Consider the following 26,519-nt stretch of genomic DNA (forward strand, 5'->3'; position numbering starts at 1 on the left):
GGCTTAGTTCTGAGCATACATATTGTTAAGGTATCCCTATACCCTTTTCTAGAAGGGCAAGTCTCATCTTAGTATGTGCAAGAATTCATTTCATCTCCTTGGAATTAATCTTACTTCTTTTGCCTGAATGGTTCATTTGATAAAGCTTTGTGGTTTTTGCTTTGCTCCATACATAGCTCCATAGATTTCCTGTGCTCAAAGTATCAGAGGCCACAAATAAGCCATTTTTAAACATTGAAATAATAATAATATAAATGACATACATCACAGATCCACAAAGGATAAGGCTCCTTTAATTATGTATACACATATATGTATATATGAATATTAAATCACATTTTGTGTCTAAAATTATAGTTTTTTGATGCCATCCCACTTAAATAAATTTTCCTTTTCAACACTCATGAATTAGTATTTACAATTTTAACATATTACCATTCAAGAGGGTAGCTAGGGCAAGCCAAGATGTGTTAAATATATATCACAGTTAAATCATGCAGAAAACAAGTGCCTTTTTGCATTTGGAATTTCAGCTACATTTATATAGCCTGAGTAAAATAAGTGTCAGATTGTAATGTGCTCAAGTGGAGCAATTCATATTTTATGCTTTCAAAGACTAACAAGGTGATATTCACAATGTTCAAATATGGACTTAAATACCTGTCACTAGCAGTCCCACACAGACTTGCAGCCAAGATTTTTGCAAAATCCATAAGCTGCTTCTGATTTGTACAGGAAAATGCAGACAGCAATTATTGACAGAGGTAATCTTGAATAAGAACAAAGAGAGCCAGCTGTCAGAAGTCAAAATTTGTGCTATTGCTGCAGCAATGCCACAGTGTGGTATCAGTGTACAGACAGACTGATGGGGTAGAACAAATGCACACCTGCAGGGTCAGTTGATTTCTAACAGGATGGCTCTGCAGTGCAGTGTAGAATGGTCTCTTAATATATAATGCTGGAGTAAGAAGAAAACCAGAGTAGCATGACATACTATAACACTTAATCTCTTATAGGTTACATATTCATTGAATATACCTTTTATGTTCCCTGTTTTTTAAGAATTGCCTTATGCTTTTTCTTTGCCTAGTTTTGAACATACATATTATTAATGCATCCCTAAAATTAAGCCATCCAAAATGTGACTTATACCCTGCAAGAAACGAGTTCTAGTGGACTTAGACCTAAATAGAAAAGTAAAACAGTAAAGTTGGAAAAGTCTGTAGGAACAGATCCTTATGACTTGGGAATAGATAAGCGCTTTAAAAGATTCTATTAATTTGCCTGGAACATGTCAGTGGCTTACATCCTAACTACTTAGGAGCCTGAGGTCTGTGGATCCTGGTTCAAAGCCAGCCTGAGCAGGAAAGACTCTTCAATTAATCAACAAAAAAGCCAAATGGAGCTGTGGATCAAGTGGTAGGGTGCTGGCTTTGGATGAAAAAGTTGAGAAATAAAACCTCTGAGAAATAAAAGCTCTGAGTTCCAGCCAAGGACCAGCACACACACACACACACACACACACACACACACACACACACACACACACACACACACACACACACACACACAGTGTATAAACTGGACTACATGAGAATTAAGAAATTCTCTATCTCAGAAGGTTCCATAAGAAAGTTCAAAGGCAAACCACCATATACAGGAAAAGTATATTTATAATATATATGTTTGAAAAAGGGAAAAATTGGTAAGAAAAAGATAATTTAATAAAAATTGTCAAAAACACATTAAATAGGCACTTTAGCTATAAACTTCTGATCACTAACAAGCTGGATAAGATGTTTAATATTATCAACCATTAATGAAATTAGAACTGTGAGATTTCTTTATATCCCCACAAGAATGATTAAACCTTTAAAAAGATAATTGTTTGAGGAAGTGGAAAAATTTGAATTGTTTTATATTGCTCATGGGAATGTAAAATGTGATAGTCAACATAACAAGTATAGTGATTCCATAAAAATTTGAATAAAAACTTACCAAATAATTCAGCAATTCAAATCTAGGCATTTAAAAAAATGTTGACAGCCAGAGCCTGGACAGATATTTATACATCAATATTCATAGCAATGTTGTTCAATAGCCTTAAAGTAGTAGGACCCAATATCCATCAACAAAGAAATGGGTAAAATAAATTGTGTGATACTATGAGATGGAATATTACTCAGCTTTAAAAATAAAAATTATGATCCTTGGATGAATTTTGAAGATGTTAAGTGAAATAAATCAGACATAAATGATGTATTTTATATAATTCTTTTTACGTTAGGTACCTAGAACAAATTCATAGAGAACAGAATGTAAAATGATAACAACCATGCGCTGGTAGGCCATGAGCATGGGGAGTTATTGACGGTCAGCATGCAATGAGAAACCTTTGGAGATGGGCAGTGAGAATCTGCATCCTTAAGATAGTCCAAATAATAATTTTTGCGTTATGTAAACATTACCACAATGGAACAGTCCTGTTGGGGCATATATAAAATGTTTAATTTTAATTTTTATTGATAGATGTGTAAATTGGCACACATACTTTCACAAATCTCTTATCAGCATCTACAGAAACTGAATACTGTACCTGCCTCACCTAGTATCCATAAATGAGAGTCATATACACAAATAGGATAGAAGTATTATTCAAAGAATGGACAAGTACTTCTTTGTCATCTAGCTGGGGCTCCAGTGGCTTATATCTGCAATCCTAGCTACTCAGGAAGCTGAGAGCTAAGGACTAAGGTTCAAAGCCAGCCTGGGCAGGAACTTCCATGAGACTCTTATCTCTAATGAATTACCCCAAAAGCTGGAAGTGAAGCTGTGGCTCAAGTGGCATAACACCAGCCTTGAGCAAAAAAAGCCTAGGGACAGCACCCAGGCCCTGAGTTCAAACCCCAGAACCAGCACACACACAGACACACACACAGACACACACACAGACACACACACACACACACACACACACACACACACACACACACACACCCCACATAATTTATTGTATAGCCAAAACATGAAAAACCACCATATGTCTATCATCAGTATAATGACAAATCTACTGGATTAGCACAGGAAACATAATTTGCAGGGCTCACTGTAAAGCTGCCATAAATATGTCTTGCTGGGAAGTATAAGTGCTCACAAGGAGACTTAATAACAAACCCTGCACTCGCTATCTCTCTTCTCCTGATTTACTTTCACAAGTGCCTCACTGTAGATGGATAGAAATATCTCTCTACTAATAACATGCTCTGCTTATAAGGTGCAATGTTTCACAGAACCTCAATTGCTCTCACTGGATTCTTTGCATTAAACTGGATGATATGCAAAGAGAATGGAGAAATACTAGATTTTCATGGGATGGATGTAGAAATATGTGTCATGTGGAGCACTGTAACATGTTTTCCATTAGGCAGAACATAGCCATATGATTCCAAGATGCTATGAGCTGCTGAGGAAGCAGGGAAAAGCACCAGACACCCAGAATACACAGAGAAGGGTTTTGGTAAACAGACTATCTCTTTTCCTACAAACTACTAAAGATTTCTATGTTTCTACCCTCAGTGAGTTTTTTCTCTTTTTATGTTGTCAAGGTGATGTACAGAGGGGTTACAGCTCCATAAGTAAGGTAATAAGTACATTTCTTGTCAAACTTGTTACCCCCTTCCCTCATTTTTCTCCTACTGTTTCTGCTCCTCACCCCCCTCAAAGTTGTACAGATCATTTCCAACATATTGTCTTGTGTATATGGCTATTGCAATGGTTCCCCCCCCCCTTGTCTTTGTCTCACCATTCTGTTGTTCCCTTTCCCTTTGCTAATTCAGATAAACATATATGCAATACTATGGTACCAAAATCAAATACAGTGACAACAGGGGATATGCCATAGGGGGAAGAACATACAAAAGAAACAAGAAATCACATAATAATAATAAAAAAAAACCTCTTGTGTCCATGTCTTAGAGTTCATTTCCCTTGAGCTATTCTGCTCATTTGCTAAGATTATCCTAGACATATACTAATTATTGCAAATAAGAGAAACCATGGGACTTATGTTTTATGGGTCTGGCTTACTTCACTTGATTTTTTTCCAATATTTCCATTTCCTTACAAATGTGGAGGTGTTATTATTTCTGATGGAAGCATAGAATTCCATCTATATCTATATATCACATTTTCTTGATCCATTCATCTACTGAGGGGCATCTGGGTTGGTTCTATATTTTAACTATGGTGAATAATGCTTTACTGTTGGTGGGAGTGTAAACTTGTTCAACCACTCTGGAAAGCAGTATGGAGGTTCCTCAAAAGACTAAACATAGGGCAGCCCTATGTTTAGGGCAATCCCACAATCCCACTTCTGGCCATTTACCCAAACAATCACAAACAAGGCCATACTAACGCTACCAGCACAACTATGTTTATCACAGAATTATTCACCATACCTCAGTGAGTTTTAAACTATCGTTTTCAAGTTATTTGCTCTAAGATCTAGGTTGCTTATTTTAGAAGGACTCATTCATAATATTACTACAAATTACGTGTTCTTTTGTCTCAACTTTTTCTGTATGCATTCTTTCTAAGACTAATGAATAAGAGAAATGTAATCACTACTTGACATGTAGCTTATCCCTCTGTACAATACCTTTACACTAAAATAAAATAAAAACCCACCAAAAATAAATGAACAAAAAAATGCCGAAGGCCAAAACTACTGTACCATCAAACAAATAAACAAAAAGTTGCATTAAAAGAAAGACTAATGAAATAAAATTCTCAAAAAATTATCTTTGTGGGGGGGGGTGTAGTGGGGGAGGGAAGGGATGGTTGAAGAAAAACAAAGGAGGGGGTAACAATGCTTGAGAGGAAATGCACTCATTGCCTTAGGTTACTGTAACTCCTCTGCACAGCATCTTTACAACAAAACAAAAATTAAAAAAAAAACATTTTGTAACTCCTTCGTACAGGTACATAATAGTAGTAGTGACAGGAATAATAAAGTATGGGCGAGCCCCCAAACTAATGATTGCACCAATCATACATAACGCGGCAACTAGGCAGCGCCAAAGATGGAGGCGACTAATTCTGTCGCGGCTTCCGTGGCACTTCCGCCCGCGAACGCCGCGGCTGCGCGGTCGTGACGTCAGGAGACTGGAAGTGGCGGGAAAACTCGTCTAGGAGTGGGGTTCGGGGCCGTGGCCGGGCCTTGGGAGCTGCCATGAGCCTCTGGGTGGACAAATACCGGCCGTGCTCCTTAGGATGGCTCGACTATCACAAGGAGCAGGCGGCGCAGCTGCGGAACCTGGTGAGCGGGTCGCGCGGGCGGGCGGGCGCGGTGGGGAGGCGGGCGGGCGCCGCTGCGTCCTGCGGGCCGCGGCTCCCCGGCTGCCCCCGGCCCCCCGGCTGCCCGGCCGCCCCCGGCTCCCCGGCCGGCAGGGAATGCCGTTCCCCTGCACAGTGAAGCCGGCGAGTGTGTGTTGGTGGGGGGGGCGGTGCAGAGGTGAGGCCTCCAGGTTGGAGCCGGGAAGTGTCAGCGGAGCCGGGGCCGAGTCGTAATCGCAGCGCCTGGGGGACCGTGGGACGGGACGGGGTACGGCGCCCGCGGGAGCCCGTGGAGATGCGCACGCTGCGGGATCCGAGGTCTGCTCGCAGCGTCCGTGGAGCTGAGTGTGTTTGGGAGCGTGACCCGCCCACCCCACATCCCCACCCCGGGGGGCTCGGGCAGATTGTTTTTACACAATGCGTTTGTAGTTTATCTTTTAAATAGCCGTAGAAGGTGTCGCCGTTCACCCAGCAGTGGAAGAATCCAGTGCATCTTGGATCAGTGTCACCCCTCTCCTCACTCTCCTCCTCACCCCCTCTCACCCCCCCCCCCCCCCCCCCGCCATGTATCTCTTCCTGCAGTTTTCCTTGTTGAAGATTTTGAACGCTGAGGTGACAGCATCTGACTGACTTTTGAGCGTTTTGTTTTAAAATGTGGTGCACAGGGCTGGGAAGGTGGCTCAGTGGTAGAGCGCTTGCCTCGCATGCCTGAGGCCCTGGGTTCGATTCCTCAGCACCACATAAACAAAAAGAAAAAAGCCGGAAGTGGCGCTGTGGCTCAAGTGGTAGAGCGCTAACCTTGAGCTGAAGAGCTGAGGGACAGCGCCCAGGCCCAGAGTTCAGTCCCTACGACCGGACCCCCCTAAAAAAGAAATAAAATAAAATATGGTGCACAGAGAGGTTTCATTTCAACATGTGAAGCCCCTCTCTACACCCATTTAAAAAGACTGAAAAAAATAAAATAGCATGTTATTGTCTTTGTGTGCAAGGAAGGGGTCAGATCATTTCTAATTTTCTAAGTGTATGATTGTACTGGGATTGTCTTGAATTTGGTTCCTCAAGGAAGATTTTTTTTTTTTTTTACTTTCATGCTGCTTGCCTGCTTTTATGTTGTAGTTGATAAAAGTACCTCGTGGCAATGAAATTACTTATTGATGTTTATGGAAATAATTTGACTTAGCACTCTTCGTTTCCAGATGCCAATTTGAAAATAGTAAATATTACCTAATTGTTTAATACTTTTTAAGATCCAGAGTGATTTAAAAGAAAAAGGTCCATTTATATATACAAGTCTTTAGGAAACTCAATATTAGGAAGTGGAAGGGATTTGGGGGGGGGTCATTCTTTCTGTTGGTACTGTATGTACACTAAGAATAGATGTATTACAGCAATATATTTAATGTGTTTTACATTTTCTTTTTTTTTTTTTTGCCTAGTACATTTGTACCAGCAACTTTGACTTTAAATGTCCTAGATGTAAATACATTTGATTTCATTTCCCATGTCTACTTTTCATTGTACAGATTTGGAGCATATGTTAAATAATTTACATTTTTGCTATTGTATCTACAACTTAATAAAACTCTGTAACATTTAAGGTATATCCTTTATTTTTTTTGTTAGACCAGTGAGTATTTGTAGAGTACCTATTATATCCAAGTACTGTATTAGAAGAATACTTCCTTTTCTTTTAGATTTTACTTTTGCAGTGCCAGAGATGAGTTCATAATGTATTAAAGCAACTCTGTACATTATTTAATTCACTTTGTCTACAATGATAAAGTTTTACCTTATATTAACCTGAAGCTAAAGCCTCTGTCCCTGTCATCTTTATAGCTTTCATAACACTTGTTCCCACATCTGACTAATCATCACAGTCACCTCCGAAGCTTAATTAAGGTAAACAGTACCATTTAAGTACTTCCTTAAATCAGTGGACACCATTAGTACCCTGCCAGTCTTCATGCTCTTAGTGCTTGTAGACTGACTTTCAGCTTCCTACTTTTGTGTTGTGCCTGATAACTTTTCTCCTGTTGAAATCCCTAAGCAGCCTGGGAATTATGCTTGCTCTTTTTTCCTTCCCCTTTTTTCCTAAGCAGGCTTCAACCAAGGACTGATGAATATTTTCCATCTCACAGTTAACCCTGTGGCTAGTGTATGTATATACTGACTTTGTTTCTCAACAGGTCAAACCCAATTATCTAGTATGGAATCTAATTTAAGAACATACTCTCATTATCTGTCTTCTTTTCCTTGTATTGCATTCCCACTTTCCTGTGAAGTTGTTCTTTACCTTCCAAGTAACCTAACAACTAAAGCAAATGTACCCAGTTCTTACCACAGGGAATAGTTTTTAGGAACTCACATAAGATGAGCATCTGTCTGAAAATTACAGAATCCTGATACCTTGGATGATAGAGTTCAGCCCTAGGAGATTCTCTAGGAGATTCTGATTGTCAGCTTGTGTTGAGAGTTCCTGCTTTCTGTTATTGACTTTAGTATCTTGATATTCTGTGCTGTGTATGTAAGTTAGGTTAATGCCAGGGGAATAATCATTTTAGAGTTTATTAAACTATAAATTCATATACTTGCTTGTGGGAGTTTGGTAAGTAGATATATTTGAGAAAAAAATGTTTTGAGAGCAGTTTGATTAGATAAAGTGAAAATGCCTGTTCTTTTTTTTTATTTCCGCCCCCACCCCCTCCAGGTTCAGTGTGGTGACTTCCCTCATCTGTTAGTGTATGGACCATCAGGTGCTGGAAAAAAAACAAGAATTATGTGTATTCTACGTGAACTTTATGGTGTTGGAGTAGAAAAATTGAGGATTGAACATCAGACCATCACAGTAAGCTTTTTCCTTTGAAAATGTTCATGAAAATGTTTCAGTTTCCAAATGTTTACAGCAGAGGCTTTCAGTTCTAGTCATGTATGCACCGTCCCATCAACGGCTACCTAAGGTACAATTTAGAAAGAATTTCAGGATTGGAAGTGTGGCGCAAATAAAAACACTGAGTTGAAACCCCAGTACACAGAACATACATACAAAAATAGAAACAAAGAATTTCAGATATACTGGATGAGGGGAGTTTCTGATACTGAGACCAAAGTCATTTATGTTAGGAAATATGAGCAGTCTGAGAATGTTTTGGCTGGAATAGAAATAAAATTTCTGAAGTCTATTACTATTATTGTTATTGTTGTTCTTACTGTTATTATTAATATTTGTTTGTCTGGTGCCAGTTCTGAGGCTTGAACTCAGGGCCTGAGTGCTGTTCCTTGGTGTTTTTGCTAAAGGCTAGCACTCTACTACTTAAAACACAGTTTCACTTAATTAATTGGAGATAAAAATCTCATGGACTTTTGTGCTGGGACTGGCTTCAAGCCAGTATCCTTATATCTCATCCTCCTGAGTATCTAGAATTGCAAGTGTGAGCCACCAGTGCCCTGCTGAAGCTTATTATTTTGAGAGCATTTTGAGAGCAGTAGTAGGGATGGAAATGAAGGAAATGATTTTGAGAAAAATTTTAAGCATTGAATCAAACAACTGGTTAAAAAAAGGGGGTGAGGTAGGGACTAAGAAAGGAAACTTGAGGCCAGAGGCAGTTGAGAAGTGTCTTGTGATCTTTCCCTGGCTGGGCTGTGGTCAGTGTACCTTGTAGTAAGTTACATGTTTTGCTATGGATGGTGTTTAAGACTTCACTGAAATCTCCTGTCTTAAGTTTCTTACTTTATAAGATTAGTCTTCTATAACTTTTAGTTTATACTTTTGTTATTTTTTAGTTTCTTTTTTTTTAATTGTCAAAGTGATATACAGAGGGATTACATTACAAAGTAAGGTAATAAGTACATTTCTTGTCAAACTTGTTACCCCTTCCCCCATTTTTCTCCCACTAGTTTATACTTTTATAGAACTCAATTTTAGTGTACTTCTTTATACATCTTGTACTTTACTTTGAAATTATGTAAGTAACGTCATATTCTTCACAGTCCTTGACAATATTTTATATTTATCATGTATTCAGAATTAAAGCTGAATCTGAATGGTACTATTATTACTAGAATCAAAAGGATAAATGTGTTTTAGGCTTGACATATTGAGTTTGTGGTAGTGGTATATCCTTTTAGAAAGGCTTATAAAACAAATGTGGAAAAATTTAATAATAGTGTGAGATCTGGAGGAAAAACCTGTAATAGTATACTGTAGGACAAAAAAACGGGAGCTGATGTGAAGGTAAACTGTGGTTGTATTTTCCCTTTTCTGTAGGAAACTATTGATCCCTCTGGAGAACAAACATTTCATACGACTTACACGAATGCATTTAAAAAGATTGCAATTCCATCACAAGTAAGTGTTCTCTTTTGAAAGGGGGTTTTTTGTTTGGTTTTGTTTTTGTGGGAAGTGGTTAGTGGCACCATTAATTTGGTTGCATTTGAAACCCTTCTCTAACACTCAGGTGGCAGCACTTGTGCCTTGTAGCAGTTTCCTGATCCCTTCCAACTTCCAAACCCTTGTCTCTGGGCTGCCTGGGTTGGCTTCTCCCGAGAGAATCCCACTTTCCATTTGACATCTCCTCTCCCTAGCAGGAAGGCCAATGCCTAAGGTTTTCCTGGCTCCTGGAGATTCTCTCAAATTGACTGGCTGTTGATTTCTCTGGAAAGAGGAATTGCTCTTTCACAAACTGCTGCTAAGACAATGAGCAACCCTCCTCCCCCCCATCAAAGTTGTAAAGTTCATTTTCAACATACGACTTGTACGTCTCATTGTTGCAGTGGGTCCACCTGTATCCCTATTTAAACGATTTGTTTTTTCCCTTCCCCTCCACAAATTATAATAACATCAAATACAATGAAAGCAGGGGTTATACTGTGGGGGAGGGACATACAAAGCAACAAAGAAATAATCTTATAAATGTGTTAGAAACAATCACATGAAAGAAAAAACATTTGAATACATATCTTAGGGTTCATTTCCCTAACATCAACTTAACTGACATTTTCTGCATGACTCAGACATATACTAGTTATTGCAAATAAGGGAAACCATGGGACCTATGTTTCTTTGGGCCTGGCTTACTTCACTTAATATAATTTTTTCCAAGTCTTTCCATTTCCTAACAAATGGGGCAATGTCATTCTTTCTGATGGAGGTATAGAATTCCACTGTGTATGTATACCACAATACCACATTTTCTTTTTTTTCTTTTTTTTGGGTGGGGGGTCTGGTCGTGGGGCCTGAACTCTGGGCCTGGGCGCTGTCCCTCAGCTCTTCAGCTCAAGGCTAGCATTCTACAACTTGAGCCACAGCACCACTTCCGGCTTTTTTCTTTTTGCTTATGTGGTGCTGAGGAATCGAACCCAGGGCCTCAAGCATGCAAGGCAAGCGCTCTACCACTAAGCCACCTTCCCAGCATTTTCTTGATCCATTCATCTACTGAGAGGCATCTGGGTTGGTTCTATATCTCAGCTATGGTAAAAAAAAAAAAAAAAAAAAAGGGCTGCAATAAACATAGTCGTGCTGGTAGCTTTAGTGTGGTCTTGTTTGTGAACATTTGGGTAAATGCCCAAAAGTGGGATTGCTGGGTCATAGGGGAGCTCTATGTGGAGTCCTTTGAGGAACCTCCATACTACTTTCCAAAGTGGTTGAACAAGTTTACACTCCCACCAGCAATGCAGTAAGGTTCCCTTCTATCCACATCCTCTCCAGCATCTGTTGTTATTAGAGTTCTTGATTATAGCCATTCTAACTGGTGGTATCTCAATGTTTGAGGGAGAGTTTTACTTCATCTTTCCCTATTTGGATCCCTTTTATGTTTGCATCTTGTCTTATTGCTGTAGCTAGCCATTCTAATACTAGATTGAAGAGAAGTGAAGAGAGTGGACATCCTTGTCTCGTTCCTGAGTTAGAGGAAATGGCTTTAGTTTTTCACCATTAAGTATAATGCTGGCTGTAGGTTTGTCATATACAGCCTTTATTGTATTGCAGAATGTTCCATGGATTCCTAATTTTTCCAGAACCTTCATCATAAAGGGGTGTTGGATCTTGTCAAATGCTTTTTCTGCATCTATTGAGATAACCATGTGGTTCTTATCCTTGCTCCTGTTGATGTAATGAATTATATTGATTTGTGTATATTGACCAGCTTTGCATCCCTGAAATGAATCCTGTTTGATCGTGGTGTATGATTTTTTTGGATGAATTGTTGAAGCTGATTGACCAGAATTTTGTTGAGTTCATCAAAGAAATGGGTCTATAGTTCTCTTTCTTTGATGAGTCTGCCTGGTTTTGGGATGAGAGTTATGATGGCTTCATAGAATGAGTTCGGTAGTCAGCTTTTTCTTTCAACTTCATTGAAGTGTTGGAGGAGTATTGGTGTAAGCTCTGCTTTGAAGGCCTTGTAGAATTCCACTGTAAATCATCTGGTCCTGGGCTTTTCTTAGATGGGAGGTCTCTTATTGCTGTTTCTATTTCAATGCTTGATATGGGCCTGTTAAGATGGTTTAACTAATCTTGGTTTAGTTTTGGCATGTCAGTATTTGCTAGGAAAAGGTCCATTTCTGCCAAGTTCTCAAACATACTAGCATAAAGTTTTGAGAAGTATTCCCTTATAATGTTCTAAATCTTGGTTGTTTCTGTGGTGATGTTTCCATTCTCATCTCTGAGTTTATTTATTTGGGTGTGTTCTCTTCTTTTTCTGATAAGATTTGCTAAGGGTCTGTCAATTTTGTTAATTTTTTCGAAGAACCAACTCTTTGTTTTGTTGATTCTTTCTATGGTTTTTTTGGATTCTAATTCATTTAATTCTGATTTAATTTTAATTATTTCTTTCCTTCTACTGGATTGGGGTTTATCTTGCTGCTCTTTTTCAAGGAGGCTCAGATGTCTCATTAAATTGTTGATTTCAGATCTCTCCAATTTGTTGATGTAGGAACTCAGAGCTATCAACTTGCCCCTGAGTACTGCCTTTGCTGTATCCCAGAGGAGCTGGTAATTTGTGTGTTCATTTTTGTTAAATATCATGAACATTTGAATTTCCTTTCTAATCTCTTCCATGACCCACTGGTGATTCAGCAGTGTGTTGTTCAGCCTCCATGTGTTACAGGATTTTTTTTGGTGGCTTTTGGTGTTGAGTTCTAATTTTATTCCCTTGTGGTCAGAGAGAATGCAAGATATAACTTCAATGTTTCTGAATTTGGACAAGTTTGCTTTCTGGCCTAGAATGTGGTGTATTTTAGAAAACATTCCATGTGCTGCTGAGAAGAACGTGTATTCTGATGCTGCTGGGTGAAATGTTCGGTAAATGTCTGTTAAGTCTAGTTGATCTATGCAGCTGTTTAGATCTGCGGTTTCTCTGTTGAGTTTTTGCCGAGTTGATCTGTCTAGTGGGGAGAGTGGTGTGTTAAAATCCCCAACAATTAATGTCTTTGGATCTATCTGGGATTTGAGGGAAAGTAGTGTTTCTTTGATAAATTTGGGTGCTCCATTGTTTGGCGAATAGGTATTTAGAATTGTAATATCCTCCTGAAGGAGAGATCCTTTAATTAGTATGTAGCGACCTTCTTTATCTCTTCTCACGATTTTTAATTTGAAGTCTATTTTATCTGATATTAGGATTGCAACTCCCGCCTGTTTATGAGGGCCGTTTGCTTGGTAGATTTTGTTCCAGCCTTTAACATTGAAAATGTGTTTGTTTTTACGGGCAAGATGTGACTCCTGCAGGCAGCAGATAGAAGGGTCTTGTTTTTTAATCCAACTAGACAGTCTATGTCGCTTAATTGGAGAGTTCAGTCCGTTAACGTTAAGAGATAGGACTGAGAGGTATTTGGGAGTTCCTGCCATGTTATCTACCTTCTTGGGGGCTGCGAAAACTGGATTCTTCCTATGGTTCTTGGATTCTCAGTTTGGGTGCAGTTTGTTGGCCTTTATTGTGGTCTTGTTGGTTTTCTATGTGTAGGACATCTTTAAGAATCTTTTGTAGGGCTGGTTTGGTGGAGATGTATTGTTTCAATTTTTCTTTGCTGTGGAAGGTTTTTATTTGGCCTTCAGTTATGAAGGAGAGTTTAGCTGGGTACAGTATTCTTGGTTGATAGTTGTTTGTTTTTAGGGCATGGCATACATCATTCCAGGCTCTTCTTGCTTTGATTGTCTCTGCTGAGAAATCTGAGGTGATTCTAATTGGTTTCCCTTTATAGGTGATTACCCTTTTCTCCCTGACAGCTTTAAGGATCTTTTCCTTGTTCTGAGTTGATCCTGTGTGGATTATAATGTGACAGTGGGATGTCCTATTCTGGTCTGGTCTATTTGGGGTTCTAAAGGCTTCTTGTATCTGAATAGGCCTATCTTTTTGCATGTTTGGGAAGTTCTCTGCTAGGATCCTGTTAAACAAATTTCCTAGACCATTAACTTCTGTTTCTAGGTGCTCCTCTACACCCATTATCCTTAGATTAGGCCTTCTGATGGTGTCTTCCAGGTGTTGGATAGATCTATCATATTTCTTGGACTTGTCTTGGATGGTTGCATGTTCTTTCTCTATAATATCTAGGCTGTCTTCAATCCCTGAGATTCGATCTTCTGCATGGTCTAACCTGCTGTCAAGACTCTCTACTTTGTTTTTTATCTCTTTTCCTTCTAATTGGTCAGCTTTGATGGCTTCAAGTTCTTTGTTGAAGCTCTGTTTTAGGTCTTGTATGAATCTCTTTACTTCCTTAATTTGGTGTTCAGTGTTTGTCCTCAAATCACTTAGTTGATTTGTTATGGTTTCTTTGGACTCCCATTCCTTCTGTTGGGTTCCATTCAGCATTCCCTTTGTGGTCTCCCTGACTTCCTTCAGCTCTTTGTTAATGGATTCTATGGATGCCTTTAGTGATCTTTGTGTGTTCTCTCCCTGGTCTCTCAATTCCTGTATTACTCTTTGTTTAGCTTCCTCACGTTCGTGGGATTCCTGCAGTTCTCTTTGAGTGTTCTCAGCCTGCTCACGCCATTCCTCCCTTTCTCTTTGAGTATTCTCAAGTTGTTCACGCAAATCCTGTATCAGTTTTTGAGTAGCTTCCTCACGCTTATGATATTCCTGTATAAACTTCTGGGATGCCTCCTCTCTCTCCCTATCACGCTCATAGAGAGTCCTTTGTAAGTTGTCAAACTTCTCATTTATCATGTTTGCCACCAGTGTTTGTAGAGCTATTTGGGAACTCTCCTCTGGATTGTTCATTATCTGATCTGACCCCTGATTATCAAGATTGGGAATTGAGATACCCGAATTTGCCATTTTTCTTGTGTTTTTCCGGCTTACTCTGCCCATTTGAGATGAAGATAGGACCAGTTTTGTGCTAGAACACTATCTTAAGGCAACCATCAACCAAAGTTTGCATTTGTACAGTCAATAGTCTACAGATACAATCTAGTTCAACAGATACATCTATTCAACATCAAACAACTATATTTTAAAGGACTTCGAACCGCAGAAAAGAATTTGGAAAACCAGAAATTATTAGGATTAGGGAGAGATGTGGGTAAAAAATAGGAATAGATTGGTGTGGGGAGGCACAGGGAGAGTTAACTATGTCCTAATCACAATGCAGAAAATGGGTTGGGTAGGGTGCAAGTAGAGAGAGAGAGAAAAAGAAGAGAGGGATAGGGGAATGAAAAGAGACCAGAAAAAAAATAGAAAAGTAAAAATTAATGTTATTATAGAGATTAAAAGACCATCTATTTAGAGAGGAATGTGAATATGTTGTGAGAAAGGGAGGGACATAGAGGAGATGTGAAAAACTTTAAGGAGGGGAAAGGGAGAAGAAAAGATCAGAAGTTCAGTAGAGCTAGACAAAAAACAAAAAGATAATTATGAAAGAAAGACAAAGAGAAAGAAGATAAGAAAAGAAAGGAAAACGCTCATTCACATATTCCTAAAATAAAAATTATAAGAGGAGAAAAAAAAAAGTTACTGGAAATCAATTATTTTTTCAGAAGAGGCAAAAATTAAAGATTAATAAAAGTTTTAGAAGAGAAAAAAATTTATATATATATAAGGTAACAAAAAACAAAAAACAAACAAAAAAAAGAAAAGAAGAAAAAAAAAGACAAAAAAAAGTCCTTTGATTTTTTTTTTGGGGGGGGGAGGGGTGGGAAGAATCCTGTATCTCCCTTTTGTCTGTAACCAGTCTCTTGTTGGAGTCTCTGGTCAGCTTGAGGTCCTGTGGCTTGATTGGTTTCTTAAGTCGGTTTGTTGGAAGAGGCAGAAAAATGCTCTGCTTTACCCAAGATTTTGAGATCCCCCTCCCAGGTTAGTTTTCTAGGAGGGTGATCTGCTTTGAGAATCACAAAAGAGGGGGGTGCAGTGGTGAGGCTAGGTTCTGGGTAGAGTTGAGGCCTTTCAACAATCAGTAGCTTTTTCCTGGGGCTGTTTTGTGCAAAAAAAAATCTCCCAGAGCCCAGCCTGGAGCCGTTCTCAGGGATTCTGTTTTTCAATTGATTGTTGAGGCTGCTAGAGGGAGGGGCAGCCTCTGGCTCTGGTTACCCAGTGAGGGAAGCCACTCCAATGGCTGGCGCCTGAGCTGGGTGACTTTTCCCTGGATGGAGCCGAGTCTGGCAGGTCACTTTGCCATTAAGTTCCTGTGACCTGCTAAATGATTCGTTTTATTCCAAGGCCTGGGTTGGAGCTGGCAGCTCCTCCGAGCTTTGTCGGTATCCAAGATGGAGATCACTGGTGCTGGGGGGGGAGGGGTGGCCTTCCCTCCTCTGCTCCCTGAGAAGGAGTGAGGACGTCGGGCTTTTACTCACGCCGAGTCTTGGATCCTGGGTCGTCTCTGGTCTGCAAGCTGCAGGATGAAGATGTCCGCTCTTTGTTGGTTCTTGCTGGTGTTGAGTAGAATCTGCTCGCCCGCTGCGTCTGGCTCCTTCGTCCCGGACTCTGTGTGAGCGCTCAGGTATGGTCCCCGGCTGCAGTCTCCGCCACTTGCGACCCTGCCGCCGCCGCTGCCGGCGAGCACTCAGATGTGTCTTTTTGCCTTGGCTTCCCTCTCTTGTCTAACTCTCTGTCCTGTGATGGCACACTTGGTGTGATTCTCTGGCTTAGGACTGTTCACTAGAACTCTAAAACTGCTTTCTATGCGAGAGCTTGTTCAGATTACAGCTTCTCCTCCGCCATCTTCCCGGAACTCTCCTTCTTTAATATTCTTATGTATTTACCTCATGACTAATTATCTACCATGGGAAAAAGCACTGACCTCAGACCTGCAGGGAGGAACATGGAAGGAGTAAGTCCTGCCTATGGCTTGCTAATGACAACTAAGGACAACTAAGGGGCTAATACTGCTATGGCAGAAACTGCTGTAATGAGTTAAAGGAAGGACTGTGGTTTAATGGATGGTTCTTCATCAGGGGAGAAAGAGACCTCCACTAGGTGCAGTAGATAATTCTATGTCATTTCTGGATGTCTCTAAGAGCTAGAGTTTCTTCATCTGCCCTTTTCCCAAATTTGTTTTTGTAAGGAAACCCTGGAATTCTCTAAGTCTCACATTCCTTCTCTAGGGAAAGTTGCTCACAGGGGCTTTCCTGGGACCTCTCTCTGAAGAACTGAAGAGTTCTGGCACTTTTTAGAAGCTCAGTTCTTAGAAAAACTTTTTAAAATGGGAGTCTATAAAATTAATGGTTTTCAGACTAATTAATACTTATCGGGCCTTGCCATTTCTGTCCTAGATGTAAATGTGCCAGTGTTAGCTTGAGGCCAGCTAAAGCCTTCCTCGATGGATCACATCTTCCTTCAGTATTACCATAGTACATCCATACCCCCTCAGGACCTGCCATATTCCAGGAACTGAGCAAATGTAGACTTCCCTGGGAGGAACTGCTCATCACTAAGATCTGCGTAACTGCATTTTAACTTACACACCATCCCATGACTGGTGTTTTGAAATGGTTGCTCAAGGGGTTCTGTGTATTTGTGGTAAATGTACTTAGGACAGTGGGCAAAAAGACCTGCCACTGTAGTTTATACACAGACATGGAAGATGAAGCTGTTTCTATTGGATTACATCATATCCTTACCGATTAATCTTTACTATCGAGGTGTGGAAGCACAAAAAGAAAGCACAGCTCTGGTAGTATTTCGGAAGGTTCTAAAAACATAGGGTTAAAGAAAAAGGTTATTTTCATAATAAAATGGATACCAAGAACTAATGATCCCAAGAGATTAAAATTACTCCCTTATTTCTTTATGTATTTATCAGCTGCAGCCTTCTATACAAAGTACTCAGGGACTTTAGGAGAACACTGTTTCAATTAAACTGTAAAAGGTCAAGCTTAGTGCAGTAAAATAGTAAAAAAATTTTTTTGTTTGGTACTTCTCTCTTTTGCTGAGCTGACATTGGTAGCCATGAGAACAGAAGGCAAGAGGAGGGAGCTCTCCCCTCAAGTAGAGATGGGCAAAGGAAGAAAGAGACATCTAAGACTTGCTATCATGGCTATGAATCGCCTGCCCAGTGGGTAGTTCCAGAGAGGAGTTCAGGTGTGGGGAAACTTAAGACAGCCTGGGCGCTGTCCCTCAGCTCTTCAGCTCAAGGCTAGCGCTCTACCACTTGAGCCACAGTGCCACTTCTGGCTTTTTTCTTTTTTCTTTAATTTTTATTGTAAAGATGCTATAAAGAGGGTTACAGTTACATGAGTGAGGTAATGAGTACACTTCCTATTGAACATTGTTAACCCCTCCATTGTTTTCACCCTACCATACCTTCCCTCCCTACCTTCCCCAAGGTTCTTTTTTTTTTTTTTTGATTGTGATTAAGTGATTACATAATTTCCCGAATTTCACAGTATTGTGGAATAATGATGCTCATTTAAAGTCACAAGTTCATTCTAACTTTCCTGGAGCAAATTGTCTATCACAGTCTATAACATATAACGGTGTTCACATTTTATACACCATACATGTGATCAGCAGCATGGGGATATTTAGTAGTGGTTCGACCAGATGAGTGGGAGTTCTTTGTTTCTTAAGTCCTGTTAGTTTTGTCGTATCACCTAACATTTTGGATTTAGCATGCACTTATCAGGGAGACCATGTACCGTTTGTCTCTTTGCTCTTGGCTTACCTCGCTCAACATGATTCCTTCTAGCTCCATCCATTTCCCTGCAAATGCCATTATTTTGTCATTTCTAATGGTTGCATAATATTCCATTGTGTATAGATACCACAGTTTTTGGATCCATTCATCTGTGGTGGGGCATCTGGGTTGTTTCCACATCCTAGCTATTGTGAACAGTCCGGCTTTTTTCTTTTTTCTTATGTAGTGCTGAGGAATCGAACCCAGGGAGGGCCTCATGTATGCAAGACAAGCACTCTACCACTGAGCCACCTTCCCAGCCCCTTTGTTTAGACTTTCTAAGAGAGCAGCTCAGTATTTGCCTGGAATTTCTTTTGGAGAGCCTGAACTATTTGCATTTTTCTGGAGCACTCTGCCCTTGGAAAGTACCCAGGACACTGGCATCATGGGAATTTAGCTGGCTATCTTTCTATAGCTTTGGGGCTTCCAGGAATCCTTTTTGAAGGCAGTGTAAACCTCATAGTGATTGGGTAGAGCAGAATTTTCATTTGGAAGGAAGACAGGGATTTGTCCCTTTTTATCCCTACAGCTGAAGACTCAACTTGTCTTTCATAGCAACAAACTGTGGAGACTTGCCCCAACCCCCAGGACTTCCCTTAGTGCCAGATAAGTACCTTTTTGTGTGTGTATATGTGTTGGCACTGGGGGGTTGAACTCAGGACCTTGTGCCTTTGACTTGACTTTTTCACTCAGTGATCGTGCTGTATCACTGAAGCACCACACCTTCACTTCCATCTTTTTGCTGGTTAATTGAGATAAGAGTCTTAGATTTGTCTGTGTACCAGGATCCTTACATCTCAGCCTTTTAAGTAGCTATGCTTTCAGGAAAGAGCCACCAGCACTCAGCAGTAAATATTTTTCTTGGTGCATGCAGAGTTCTGAAGTTGGTGTTATTCCTCTATTGTGAAGTAGAACACCAAGATGGACTTTGAAAAATGTTTATTTTGGTGTCTCTGAGCGTGAAGGCTTGTTTTCTGATGGGCAATTACATACAAACCCATTTAGGTGGGAAAGAGCTCTGCTGACAAGGACTAACAAAAATCAATTCAGTGGCCAGAAATGCTTGGCAGAAAAAAATTGTTATTTGCCTTCTAAGGAATACATGAAACATGAAGATGCACTTCTGTATATGAGTAATTTTTATGGTTCAGTCTTTTAAGAAAATACAACACTGGCATCGCTGTTTATGCCAATCAGGTGTGTGTAGTTTATGAGCTTTTGACTTTACTGCAAACATTGAGTCTTGACTTGAGCCATCTTTTTTTTTCTTTTAGGTTTGATAACAGCTAAAAAAAAAAAAACACCTGAAAGTAGGAAAGCAGACTTTTTTTGGGGGGAGGTGCTCGGGGGGATCATGGAGATCAAACCCATGATGTTATTCTTGCTAGAAAGTGCTTTGTCACTGAGCATCATCCTGGCCCCAGGCTTTTGATATTAAGCCTAATGCAGTTGGAAAGCTAAATCTCCAAGTCAGTTTCATGTCATTTAAACAAGTTGTACCTTAACACATTACTTATGTAACAGCTAAGTTTAGCAGTGTGTAGTAGTGTATTCCTGTAATCTAAGCACTTGGAAAACTGAAGCAGTTGAATTAATGCCAGCTTTTGCTATATAGCAAAATTCTGTTTTTAAAAAAAAGGTGTCTATATATGTGTGTGTAGAGTGGTGTGCAAATTTTTATGTGTTCTTTATTTTGGTACATATTAATTATAGGGGAAAGGAATTGAGTCAGTACTATGCCTGTGATTAGCTTCTGTAGACCCAGTCCAGTCTTGGTTCTGGTGACTGCTAAAGTGGCACTGTGGTCAGTAATCACTAGGTCTGGAGGGTGGTGCAGATTGTGGGAATGGGAAATGAGTCTCAGCTTTCCCTTTTGGCACCTTTGAGATATCTTTTCTCATCTTGTACCTGCTGTCGTGGTCCTTCCCTTATTCAGTCTGCCTCTGTTCACTTATTTTTCTTTGGCTTGTTTGCAGTTGTAAGTATATCTCTGGGTTAATTGTAGATTGTTGTTCCCCAGTTTTATTCTACCTCCCTGTGCTCTTGTTAGTAGAAGGGCACCTGGGCCTCACATAAGCCATGTTTAAATCTAAACATACTGTAATTCCCCTTACTTCAGATAAGGTTCCCATCCTCAGTCCCCAGTTGAGTCAAAGGTCTGGTTAGTCCCTGCCCTAGTTTTCACCCCTGGTTTTCACTTCTAGCACTTAGTTTGTTACTGCCCCTGAGTTTGTTAATGCTACCTTCTCAGGGTTTCTTGAGACTTCCTAGCCCTTAGCTGGGAATTCCCTAGCCCTTAGCCATTCCTCTAGGCTAAATTATGTATTTCAGGCATAGGCCCTACTATTCCCAAAAATTTGGGTCATCTCGTTGCCCCTACTGGAAATTGTGTACATTTTCCTTGGTCTGCAAGGTCAAATTAGTTCTTCAAGTTCTAACCTTGGCTGTCTTGCTTAGAGACGTTTTTTCTTCTCTGAGAGAATGCCTGGTAGTCTCTTACTTCACACTGATGTATATTATAATTTAGCTGTAACATGTTTGTTTTGGCTTCTTACTTAAATTATAAATATATGGTTAGGAAAAAAACTGTACTTGAAAACTGGGTCTTCCTTGTCCCCCTCCCTCCCTTTTTACCCTTTTCCTTCCCTTCCTCCCATTACCCATCTCTTTTGATCTCTGTCTTTTTTCAGTCTTTGCGAGGTAGACGAAACTATATGACCTCAAACTTGTCATACTCCTGTCTTAGCCTCCAAAATGCTGGAATTTTAGGTATATACCACCAAATTTGGTTTATATTTCAGCTTCCTGTATATTAAGAATTATCAGAGTCTTAAGTTGTGTGAAATTAGTTTTAAGTAGTATTATAAGCAAAGATCTGTGATGATTTAATTTCAATAGTTGATCAAAATATCTTTTATTTGTTAAGTGGTTATTATTAACAGTGTACTTGTTGCTTTTGAAAGATTTAAAACTATGACTCCAGTGTAGATCTGGACACGCCAAACAAAAAAAGAAAACAAAGCCCCCCAAAAGAACCACCAAAAAAAAAACTATGATACACAGCATAAAGGATTAAGTAGCTTAGAGAAGGATAAAGTTCTGTGTTGGTCATTGAACTGGGCCTTAAAAGGAGAAGAATCCCCCTTCCCCACCCTATGCAAAAGTTCAACCTTTTGGCAACAATGAAATAATTTTACAGTTATCCAAATACCTAGTGGTTTCAGTAAATTCTGTCATGTTTCTGAATTTGCACTTGAACTTCTTTTCATCAGTTTATCTCATGTGGGGCATTCAGGCATGAAAATAGGGGAAATATCTATTTCTCTGAGTGGTGGTTGTGTAGATTTCACACTAAGGCTGACAGAAGGATTTTTGTTGTCATTTGAGCTACCACTATACATGTAGCACATCGTTACAGATGAATATTGTATAATATTGCTATAGACCAAATTTTTCTATCAGATTATATCTTTGCTTTTATAATAAGAGGAATTGTTGAAATTGGGTTGCAATTTCAGTTTTCCAAATTAAACACTATTCCTTTGATTTGTACCTCTGGGGACCAAATCCACACCTAAGCAAGTACTCCACTATTGACCTACATCTTTGGCTCTAAACCTAACTGCATAGATTTATGGTCCTGTATAAATACAGAGATCCATGGAATGGACTCCAGTGTAAGTTAGTATGCTTCATTTGATTTTTGTTTTGTGCCAGTCCAGGGGCTTTTGTTCTCAAGGTTAGTGCTCACCCACCTGAGCCACAGCTCTATGAATGGCTTTTTTGGTGCTTAATTGGAGATAAGAGTCTCATGAACTTTCCTGCCTATGCTGGCTTGGAACCTTGATAATCCTCATATTTTAGCTTTCTGAGTAGCTAGGATTATAGGTGTGAGCCTCCATGCCTAGCTGATTGTGTGTGTGTGTGTGTGTGTGTGTGTGTGTGTGTGTGTGTGTACGTGTGTGTGTGTGTACACATGCATGGGTGCTAATATGTGTCCTGCTGGGAAGTGGGAGACTTACTAGACTGAAATGCCCAACTACTGTGAGGTTTTATTAGATGTGTGTGCTACCCTTCACATGGAGAAAATAACTTTCAGAACACCCCAGACATCACACATGCATAAATGTTAATGATGCCAGGCTAATAAATCAACAGAGAAAGAATAGGTTATTATTAGCCAATATAATTTTATAGAAATGATAATAGTATTACTAGATCTGGCGAAGTTCAAAGTTATGTCCCATTTGTTTTTTTGTTTTTTCCACTCTGAAAGTGGAGAGACCCGATATAAAACATCATCTTTTACCTTGTGTTTCATCTTGGTTCTGATTGGGAGGGAAAAGTATAGGATCTTATTTCCTCAGGGAGGAAATAAGGTAGGTTCTTCCCTGGGTTCAGAGGAGAGTGCTACCTCTGGTGTTGGGTCTCATGACCCCCTTACAGACCCCTTCATTTGTAAACTGCTATTGTCTCCAGAAGTCTTATCGAGACTAATTGTATAGATTTTTTTTTTTGCCAGTCCTGGGGCTTGAACTCAGGGCCTGGGCACTGTCCCTGAGCTTCTCCTTTGCTCAAGGCCAGCGCTCTACCATTTGAGCCACAGTGGCACTTCTGGCTTTTTCTGTGTACTTGGTTCTGAGAAATAGAACCCAGGGCTTCATGCATGGAAGGCAAGCACTGTACCACCAAGCCACATTCCCAGCCCATGTATAGTTCTTTGAGATCTAGAAAGATCTCAGCTCAGCGCTGGTGGCTTTTACCTGTAATCCTAGCTACTCAGGAAGGTGAGAATTGAGGATTGTGGTTCAGAGCTAACCTGGGAAGGAAAGTCTGTGAGAATCTTACTAATTAACCACCAGAAAAGCCAGAAGTAGTACTGTGGCTGAAAGTGGTAGAGTGTTAGCCTTGAGTGGAAAAGTTCTCAGGGATAGCACCCAGGCCCTGAGTTCAAGCCCCTTGACTGATCAAAAAAAGAAAATCTCCTTTTCTGCCTTGATGTTTTAATTAGTGTCATTCTTGGTATGACTTAACTTACAGTTCCTGTCATTAGGGTGACATACCCTGTGATCTTCACTTCAATTTAGACATTGCCCAGCTGCTATGTGATCACAGTGAAGCTGAGTGGAGGGTAGGAGGAGAGGGGTAGGTAGCCCATTTCTCCTTGTGTTCTCTTTTCTTTGATGAAAGACATAATGGCTCAGGAGGTTTTTCTCAGTTGCTGTTCCTCACCAATCTGGAAAATAGGTCATGCTTTTGCAAATCTCTGCTTTTATTATACCAGAAATTTGATAAGTATCTCTTTTTGTCAGTTGTGAGGCTTGAACTCAGGGCCTGGGCACTCTTCCTTGAGTGTTTTTGTGCTCAAAGCCAGTGCTGTGCCACTTGAGCCACAGCACCACATCTGGTTTGTGAGTGGTTAATTGGAGATAAGAGTCTCATTGGGACTTTTCTGCCTGGGCTGGGTTTTTTTTTTTCATTTGTTTTTTGTTTTGTCGGGCATGGGGCTTGAACTCTCGGCCTGGGCACTGTCTGTCAGCTCTTCAGGTCAAGGCTAGCAGTTTACCACTTGACCCACAGTGCTACTTCCAGCTTTTTCTGCTTATGTGGTGCTGAGGAATGGAACCCTGGGCCTCATGCATGCAAGATGAGCATGTACCACCGAGCCACCTTCCCAGCCCTGCCTGTGCTGGTTTTGAAACACCATCCTCAGATCTCAGCTTCCTGAGTAGCTAGGATTACAGGCATGAGCCACTGGCGCCTGGATATGCATCCTATTTGAGAGGGGAAAAACCTTCAAGTTTTTCTGTTTACAACTATGATTCCCTCCATCTTGAAGTTGTTACAGAACTATCTTGGCTCTGCTTGTGAGGAAATTTCCTTGCTGGTTTGCTCAGTTAAAGTTTTGAAAGCAGCTAAATAAACCTGGCTTTACTGGGAAAGGGAAGGATCTTCAGTGATTGTATTTTGTAACTGTAGGGGGGAAAAACCTTTAATTAACCCTGTAAGTTTATTTTTTTTAATTAATAAGTTTTTTTAATTGTGAAAATACCATACAGAGGAGTTACAATTACATGAGCAAGGAAATGAGTACATTTCTTATCAAGCATTGTAGCCTCCTCATTTGCTTCCCCTTACCATCCCTGCCCTCTCATCTCCCCCCTTCCCCCAACCAAAGTTGTTAAGTTCATTTTTCAACATAAAGTCTTGTATATCTCATTGTTGCAGTGGGACCACCTGTACCCCTATTTAAACAATTTGTTTTTTCCCTTTCCCTCCACAAATTATACCAGCATCAAATACTGTGAAAGCAGGGGTTATACCGTGGGGGAGGGACATACAAAGCAACAAAGAAATAATCTTATAAATGTGTTAGAAGCAATCACATGAAAGAAAAAAAAAACATTTGAATACATATCTTAGGGTTCATTTCCCTAACATCTGACCTTTTCTGCTTGACTCAGACATATACTAGTTATTGCAAATAAGGGAAACCATGGGACCTGTGTTTCTTTGGGCCTGGCTTACTTCACTTACTGTAATTTTTTCCAAGTCTTTCCATTTCCTAACAAATGGGGCAATGTCATTCTTTCTGATGGAGGCACAGAATTCCATTGTGTATATATACCACATTTTCTTGATCCATGTAACCTTAAGTGTAGGATTGCATAAACAACATTTAGATACTTACATTGTTGCTATAATTCTGTGTCAGAGATGGTGTGGATTCATGACTTGCTGTGGGGCAGTGTGTGCAGGATCATCAGTTTGTACAGTGGTGGGGGCTTAGTGTCAGCTTCAGTTGTCCCTGGTGAGGCAGCAGGACAGGGAAGAAAAGGGAAGAGGGTGAGGGGAGGATCTGGTAGAATTAATAGATTACTAAGATGATGCATCTCTAAACCTAATGGGAAAGTTTTCTCTTAGGGTGGGTGGCTATGCAGGCTATCATTAGATTTACATACAGTCAATGGGGAAGCTTCCTGAGGACTATTTTGCTGGGAGGTTTTTCTGTGATCTGTGTGACTGAATTGCTTGCTACCAGCACAGCTATGTTTATTGCAGCGTTATTTACCATAGCTAAGATAGGGAACCAACCCAGATGCCCCTTAGTAGATGAATGGATCAAGAAAATGTATATATATACAATGGAATTCTGTGCCTCCATCAGAAAGAATGACATTGCCCCATTTGTTAGGAAATGGAAAGACTTGGAAAAAATTATATGAAGTGAAGTAAGCCAGGCCCAAAGAAACATAGGTTCTATGGTTTCCCTTATTTGCAATATCTAGTATATGTCTGAGACAAGCGGAAAAGGTCTGATATGATGTTAGGCAAAATGAACCCCAAGATAGGGACACAAGAGTTTTTTTCTTTCTTGCTATTATTTCTAACACATTTATAAGGTGATTGTATTGTTGCTTTGTATATACCTCCCATGGTATAACCCCTGTTTTCACTGTATTTGATGTTGGTATATTTGGGGAGGAGAAGGAAAAAAAAGACCAAATTGTTTAAATAGGGATACAGGTGGACCCATGGCAACAACAATGAGATGGACAAAATGCTATGTTGAAAAACGAACTTTACAACTTTGTTGGAGGGGGAGTGTAGTCATGGAGATGGGAGGGCAGGGATGGTAGTGGAAAAACAAAGGAGTAGTCAACAATGCTTGATAAGCAATATACTTATTACCTTGCTCATGTAATTGTAACCCCTCTGTACGATATTTCCACAATAAAAAACTTTTTAAAAAATAAAAAATACAGGAGCAGGACCCAAAGTATTTCTGTCACGTTCAAGAAATTGATTGTGAATATAGGATTGCTATTCATGTTTCAACTTCATTGGCTTCTCAGTAATGTCCTTGATTAAAAGCAGCTTTGTCCTCCTGATACAGAATCCAGCTGAGGATCACACAGTACATTTAAGCATTACCTTTCTTGAATTGCCTTTGATTTGAACCAGTTGTTAGCTTTTCAACCATTTTTTCATGCCAGTGACAACTTGGAAGAATTCAGGTGGGCTCTTGTGAACATGATCCACCTGGATTTGAGGAGGAGCTGGTTTGAATGAGATAGATCTGAGCAGTG

General features: G+C 40.0%; 1 protein-coding gene across 6 annotated transcripts in view; it reads left to right on the forward strand.

Annotated features, from left to right (window-relative positions):
* Positions 1-5,167: 5,167 nt before the first annotated feature.
* LOC138814074 (phosphatidylinositol 3,4,5-trisphosphate 3-phosphatase TPTE2-like) overlaps positions 5,168-26,519 on the forward strand; it is a 56,841-nt gene continuing 35,489 nt past the window's right edge. For 4 of the 6 annotated variants that reach the window (XM_070002892.1, XM_070002888.1, XM_070002894.1 and 1 more), the window contains exons 1-3: positions 5,168-5,317; positions 8,042-8,179; positions 9,599-9,679. In XM_070002892.1, coding sequence (XP_069858993.1) covers positions 9,648-9,679 — 32 coding nt within the window. In that variant the 5' untranslated portion in view covers positions 5,168-5,317; positions 8,042-8,179; positions 9,599-9,647. Of the gene's footprint in view, positions 5,318-5,408; positions 5,653-7,170; positions 7,234-8,041; positions 8,180-9,598; positions 9,680-26,519 lie in introns of those variants that run through there. The other 2 variants (XM_070002891.1, XM_070002890.1) reach the window with 2 other exon arrangements.

The sequence above is a fragment of the Dipodomys merriami genome, unplaced genomic scaffold (genome assembly GCF_024711535.1).
Source record: "Dipodomys merriami isolate MVZ:Mamm:240054 unplaced genomic scaffold, mDipMer1.0.p SCAF_6, whole genome shotgun sequence".
In the NCBI taxonomy this organism is placed as follows: domain Eukaryota; kingdom Metazoa; phylum Chordata; class Mammalia; order Rodentia; family Heteromyidae; genus Dipodomys; species Dipodomys merriami.